The sequence below is a fragment of the Bos indicus x Bos taurus genome, chromosome 13 (genome assembly GCF_003369695.1).
Source record: "Bos indicus x Bos taurus breed Angus x Brahman F1 hybrid chromosome 13, Bos_hybrid_MaternalHap_v2.0, whole genome shotgun sequence".
Classification (NCBI taxonomy): Eukaryota; Metazoa; Chordata; class Mammalia; order Artiodactyla; family Bovidae; genus Bos; species Bos indicus x Bos taurus.
In genome coordinates this window covers 41,270,701-41,277,448 of record NC_040088.1, presented here as the reverse complement: position 1 = coordinate 41,277,448, position 6,748 = coordinate 41,270,701, and the positions used below count along the sequence as shown (strand labels likewise).

At 52.8% G+C, this 6,748-nt stretch overlaps 1 protein-coding gene across 1 annotated transcript; it reads left to right on the top strand.

The window, feature by feature from the left end:
* Window positions 1-1,429: 1,429 nt before the first annotated feature.
* Window positions 1,430-6,152, top strand: CSTL1 (cystatin like 1). The gene is made up of 4 exons (XM_027558120.1): window positions 1,430-1,839; window positions 4,129-4,242; window positions 4,921-4,998; window positions 6,108-6,152. Exons 1-4 carry the CDS (start codon window positions 1,630-1,632, stop codon window positions 6,150-6,152), a joined length of 447 nt encoding a protein of 148 aa, XP_027413921.1. The 5' UTR covers window positions 1,430-1,629.
* Window positions 6,153-6,748: the final 596 nt, after the last annotated feature.

Sequence of the window (6,748 nt, the reverse complement as noted above, 5' to 3'; positions counted from 1 at the left end):
CTCCAGGCAAGGACACTGGAGTGGGTTGCCATTTCCTTCTCCAATGCATGAAAGTGAAAAGTGAAAGTGAAGTCGCTATGGGTTATTGGTTATTTGTGTCAACAGTTTTACGCTATTAGTCTACAGACTTTACCCACATTTCATAATTGTCCCACTAGCGTTGTCTGGAGCAGAATGCCATTCAGGATCCCACTTCAGTGAGTGTTTTAAGCACAGGGAGCTCTTATGGGCTTATTGGTGCAGGTGATGGGGTTCAGGACAAGCTATCCCCAAATATGGCACCTTGGCCCAAAGACGGTCTTAAGCCAGAGGAGTCTGAAAAAATGGCAGAAGCACTTCCTTCCTGAAGCAGGAGATAAATGTACCAAGTGAAACCATCCCCTCCCTGCACATGAGGACAGAGATTGTCCTGGTAACCGGAGACGGGAACACAGAGCCAAGGAGGCTACGTAAACTAACCTGTTACCCCTTCACCATGGGGTACCCTGAACTCAACCCCTTCGTCTTGGCTACTTCACAGTTTTACTGTGTGTACAAGTTATGAAAGCTCCCTGCTCCGGTCACTTCTCTGGGTCTTCACTTTCTTGTGGAGGCTCCCAGGTACTCGTGAAAGCCCAGAAAGTTGGTAGCCTTTCTCCTGTTAATCTGGCTTCTGTCAGTTTAATTCTTAGGCCCAGACAGAAACCCAAAGAGTGGAGAGGAAATTTCCCCTCCTGTACAGGTAACACCTAACCTCTGAGGGACTGCAGGATTTAATTTCTAAACAAAGCTCACAGCTCATTGCTCCCTCACAGAAAGGCCAGGGTTACCTCACAAAGCTCTCCTGGGGTCACACCAAGATGGTAAGGGTGAGCGCTGGGGCCTGCAGGCACAGTTGGATCCAGCAGCAGAACTCTGTGGTCAGTGGATGGCAGAGAGCCAGTGCCAAAAGGGAAGCACGGGAAATAGTGGATCTCTGGCCTAGACAGCTGGAACCCACTGTAGGTAAATGGAATGTATCAGGCCTTCATCCCTTGGATCCCAGTTCAAGCATCACCTTCTCTGTAACCTTCCCCCAGTCCCACAGACAGCCTCTTTTCCGTCTGATGAAAGAAAGTGAAAGGAGCTGGTCACGTCTGAGTCTTTGTGACCCCATGGACTATAGCCTGCCAGGCTCCTCTGTCCATGGAATTCTCTAGGCAAGAATACAGGAGTGAGTATTCCCTTCTCCAGGGGCTCTTCCCAAGCCAGGGATCCAACCCAGGTCTCCTGCATTGCAGGCGCATTCTTTACCGTCTGAGCCACAGGGAAACCCCTTCTCTGTCTGATTCACCACCTCTTCTTGCCTGCGGGGTCTGTCCCGGGGGCTTTCCTCCTCATAGGGTATGAAGGGGGAGAGAGACATTTAGAAATCATACTTGCCTCAGTTACTGAGAAAAGTGAATGACCCTCTGCAGGTCTGTCGCGGGTCCTCTGGTCAAATCACGGGCAAGCCCCGGAAAGAAGGGGTCAAGGTCTCCGTTCTCGGTTTCACGCAGGCAGGCATCTCCCATGGAAACCTGCATTGGCGAGGGCGGCAGGGAGAGCAAGTGAGCGGACGTGGCTGGCACTTTCCTACCTGGAAAGCCCTGTGAAGAGGAGACCACAGAGATGGGAGCTGGACGCTGGGGGAACCCTCTGCTGCTGCTGGCGGCCCTGGCGCTGGTGCTGGGTCGACATCAACAGTGGCCTGGCTTCCAGGATTCCGAGAGCCCAAGGAATGTGAACGCCACGCTCACCTTCTTATTGGAGAACTACAACAACAAAAGCAATGACTCCTACCTGTTCGGCATAGACAAGCTGCTCCGCAGCCAGGTGCAGGTGAGACAGCGGCACAGGTGTGGCTCCCAGACAGGGCTGGGGTGGGGGCGGCTTCCTGGGAGCTGGCCCCGCAGGGTCCCTCAGACCCCGAGCCCCCCTGAGTATCCCCTGAGCTTCTCAGCTGCTCTTCCAGGGGAAGAATTGCTTTCATTCAGAAATTTGCCAGAGGAACAGCAACCGAGGATAGTTTCATTGCCTTTATTATTCCTCTCTTTTGGCAAAATATAAGCGTTCATGCCCAGGGCTTGAAAATCTGGATCTGGAGATCGTAGCTGTGTCCTTGAGAAACCCAGAATGATACAGAGGGCCTCTAGTTGGGTCCTTTCAGAACCTGGAATTACCCATCCTCTCTCATTTTATTTAACGTATAAAGTTTCTCTGAAATACATCAGTTGAAGGATAATAGAGGAAAGCAAAGCTGTTTAAAAAACACTTTTGTTGCTCCAACCTGCCCTCAAGGTTAGACAGTAAACTCTATGAGTTAGGGCGGCGACAGTAATGCACCTTGGTTCAATTTGCTGGATTTGGGAAAATGACTGACTTGGAGATCAGGGCTCTGGTTAGAGAGAGGGGAGGCAGGAATGGAGACCAGGGTGGGGCGGGCCCTCGGGCAGTGCTGGTGTGACCCGAAGGGCCTCACCGGGCGTGGACAGCAGCCGGTCCACCTGAGTCACTCCTGCTGCGTGACGCCAGCACACAGGCCCGAGGACACTGAGGTGACGTGGCCACAAGGTGGCGGCCCCTCACCACACTCTGCCCAAGTTGGCCTTTTCTTCCTGCTGTTGGTCCCTGGGATAGAGCTGGACCTCCAGGAGGCCAGTAACAGAGCTGGTGAAAGTGAAGTGAAAGTGCCAGTTGCTCAGTCGTGTCCGACTCTCTGCGACCCCGTGGACCGTTGGTCCTCTATCACTAACAGCTAACTGAAGTGATTGTTCACAAGCGAACTTCTGATATCATTCGGCCAGATTAGTGCACAGAGAGAGTGCCCCTGAGGGGCTGGGTGACCTGGGGCTAGGCCCCTGGGCAGGCCTGTATGCTGCCCATTGACTATTTCCATCCGTACCTCTCAACGGGCAGGGAGGGGACACCATGGCCATCTTTGCTGGGCTCCCGGTGCCGCTTCTGGTTTTGACACCCAGCTCCTCCTAATTGTGGGGTGTTGGTCAAGCGCCATCCAGACTCTCCAGGTCTCAGCTTCCTGACCTTCGAAGTGGGCTGAATAAGAGTGAAGTAGCACCTGTGAAAACATTTATATCATCACGATCATTCCTATCATGATTTAACAAATAAGTCTAACAATGAATGAGAAAACATTGAGCACACTGAAGCTTCCCTGGTGGCCCAGATGGTAAAGAATCTGCTTGCATGCACAAAAAAGAATCTGCCTGCAATGCAGGAGACCTGGCTTCGATCCTTGGGTCGAGAAGTTTCCCTGGAGAAGGAAATGGCAACCCACTCCAGTATTCTTGCCTGGAGAATCCTGTGGCCAGAGGAGCCTGGGGGGTTATAGTCCATGGGGTCGCAAAGAGTTGGACACGACTGAGCGACTAAGCACGGGGGCACGAGCACACTAAAAGTTTAGTTAACTTTGCAGCTAGCGTTCTAGTTTCTTCACACGTGCAGGGTGTGCTGAGGGTCAGGGAGAAAACTCTTGGCACCAGTCTTGCTAGCTGGTTGGAGACATCCTTAGATGAAGAGCCAGGAGCCCTAAATCCTGATGTCGGACCAGGCCCACATCCTGACATCTTTCCAGGGGACGCCGGGATCAGGGTGGTGGTCCTATCCCAGTCCTCTTCCCCTGCTGCTCTGCCCTGAGGTTTTCTGGGGCCTCTCCTCCCAGGAGCCATCCCACAGAGTGCCCAGCCTTCTCACCGCTTTGACCACTAACTTTGAGACAAGGCAGCAGGGAGGGAAGATGAGGACAGAGGCAGAGCCCAGGAACTAAACTAGCCCAGACGGCTCCGTCCACGCGTTCTGAGAGCCACGGTGCAGACTTGGGTGCATGATGGGACTGCAGCCAGGTTGCCTCCCTGGTCCCAAGGATGAGAGGGAGACAGGTAAGAAGCCACCTGTGGCTGCAGCAATAGAGCAGGTACAGAGCAAGGACTGGGCATCACACATCCCAGGTGGTAATCAGGGGGCACTGGGCATCCTCCAGCAGGTAGGGAGGAGGCTGAGCCCCAGGAACTGATGAGGGACGGAGGCTCCTGAAGGTCTTCTGTCCCAGCTCCTCCAGGAGAGCGTCAGCCATGCTGGGAGTCAAAGCTAACAGCCTTTGCTTCTTGGTAGCTGACGACGGGCGTGGAGTACCTGATTACCGTGAAGATTAGCAGGACCAAGTGCAAGAGGAACAGCACGAAAAACCGCTCGTGCCCCATTCAGACCAAGAAGAATCTGAAGAAGGTGTGTGCTGGCAAGCAGCTGACAAGGGGCTCCAGTCAAGGGGGCAGCAAACGTTGCACAAGGAAACGTGGATAGGTGTCAGGGGCCCTGTGGCTGGGGCAGAGCCAGGACTCAGCCACGGGGCTGCCTGATGCCACGGGTGGCACCCGGGGTGGGGAGGGGAAAAAGGAAGCACCGTAACTGGGCATCTCTGCACCCTGGGCTGGCACCGCCCCGGCCCCAGGTCTCTGGGCTGCCGGACCCCTTGCCCACCCGGTCCACTCCCTGGACCTCAGGTGGAAGCGGCTTTACTTTCCTTGGGGACCTTGTTCTGTCTTGGTCCGCATCCCTGGGTCCCTCTGGATTGTCCAGTCACCTCCTTGTCTCCCGACCTGTGCCCTCCTCCTGGTCCCTCCTGCAAGTTGGCAGGCCTGAGGGTCTCTCTTTCTGTGCCCGGGAAGGAAGTACAGGAGGACCGGGTCAGGGAGCCCAGGATGACATTCCTGTGCTGACTCGGACATCCCCTTTGCCCCCAGCATGTGCCAGCGAGCAAAACCCACCTCGCTCATGTGGTCGGGCCTCAGCCTCAGGGCAGGGTCCAGACTCCCCAAGCAGGGGCGGGGGGCAGGGGCAGAAACTTCTTTTCGTCTTCAAGAACCAATTCCCCAAAAGCTGACTGTTTTCTTTCTTCTCCCACAGAGTTTCATTTGCGACTTTTTGGTGTACACTCTACCCTGGATGAACCATTACCAGCTCTGGAACAACTCGTGCCTGGATGTATAGATGCACGTGTGCAAAGATCCTTGATGGGACCTGGGGCCACTGTGCTGTGTGCTTTGTGCTGTAGAATCCGCCAGGCCCTCATATCCCTCATCGAAATCTCGTCCACACTCACATACACGTGCACACTCATGGCCGCCCAAAACTCTCCCACGTGCACTCACACTCAGGCACGGAGTTGATGGTCTTTAGGCGGCTGATGCCATTTGAGCAGAAGGCTGTTAGTTCTTTGGGGGAACCTCATAACTTAGTTCCCACCCTCAGTCACATCTGAGCTTTTCTTAGTTCAGGTACCTTCAGACTCTGGCCTGAGCTTGGAGGGCCCAGTTTCTGCCCCATGCATGGATAACTCTATGACTGACACCGGTCTCTGTGAGTACATCAGGGGTCCCAATGCCCACCTCCAGGCTCAGGAATTCACTGGGAGGACTCTCAGGGTGCTCAGGGATGTGATTATTACAGTGATGGATACAGGACAAAATCAGCACAGGGAAGAGGCTCTGGGGGAGACATCACAGACATCAGGCACAGGATTCCAGCATCCCTTTTCGGGGCCACTACATGGGACACCCCTCATTCCTCTAGGAATTCAATGGAATGTGTGCCAGGGAATCTCCCTGGGGACTTGGTGCTGTTCACATGGGCAGCCTCTGCCCAGCATGTACCGAAATCGCAGATTTGCGGAAAGAAAACAGGTGCTCAGCATAAACCCCATTGTTTGTATAAACATTGTAGACAAAGTGAGGCCCTCATCGCTGAGGGAAAGTTTTATATCAGCATCAGAGTGGTTTATCATCCAAGTTCCCAGGCTCCAGCCAAGGCCAGCTTTGCCAGCAGGCCTTTCCAAGGACCCTATCTTGGGCTGGCCGTGGGAGCTTTTCTTGACAGAGGGTTCTTGAACCTCTCTCAGGCTCACGGCTGGGGGAGTGAGACCCAAGGTGTCTTCCCTCATGCGACTCACAGTCGAGCAGAAAAGATGTGCCCTTCACCACCAGTGGATCAGCTGTGGGCTGAGTGCTGCCCCCCGACCAGCTGGCCTCCTCCCTGGGGACCAGTCTCACCAGCAGTCATAATGGCAACTGGAGAGAGTGTTTTCAAAGGGGAAGAGTAAACACATGAGCAAAAACCTCACATTTGCCGGAAGGTCCTGAGTCAGAAGAGAGAATGGAGGTAAAGGGTTAAAGGTGGGGAAATTGTTGTGCAAAAAAAGAGGGATGTCCAGTTTTGCAAATCTGATGTCCTAGAGGGCTGCCTGGGGACCTGGCACTGCCTTCTACCCTTGCTCACTCATTATCAGAGTGAGAGTCCTATGAAATGGCATCTTATCACCCTGCCACAGGCCAAGAGCCTCCAGGAAACCTCTGTGTCCAGATCCTAACATCCCAGCTGAGTTTGGCCTAGTGGCTGACTTCTAGAAATGGAATGTAAATGGAGATAAACTGTCTACACATCTCTTAAACTGGTAGAATATTGATGCGAGTAGACCAAATTATATATACGTACTGTAATATCTAGAGTGACCACTAAAAAGTGTATGTAGAGACACATAGCAAAAACAGAATAAAAATACATGGAAAAAAAACAAAAACAGTATAGATACATACAAGTGGAATTCTTTTAAAAAATGTTCAAGAAACTCACAGGAAAAATAAAACAAATAAAAAGCAGAGAGAACAGAGCAAATAGCAAAATAGACATAATCACTGACATATTAATAATTATATGCATGATACATACAAGTCACATG

Coding starts and splice junctions, on each gene's coding strand:
- CSTL1 (XM_027558120.1), top strand. CDS start 1,630: ATGGGAGCTGGACGCTGGGGGAACCCTCTGCTGCTGCTGGCGGCCCTG. Junction 1,840..4,128: donor TGCTCCGCAGCCAGGTGCAG/GTGAGACAGCGG, acceptor GCTTCTTGGTAG/CTGACGACGGGCGTGGAGTA. Junction 4,243..4,920: donor CCAAGAAGAATCTGAAGAAG/GTGTGTGCTGGC, acceptor CTTCTCCCACAG/AGTTTCATTTGCGACTTTTT.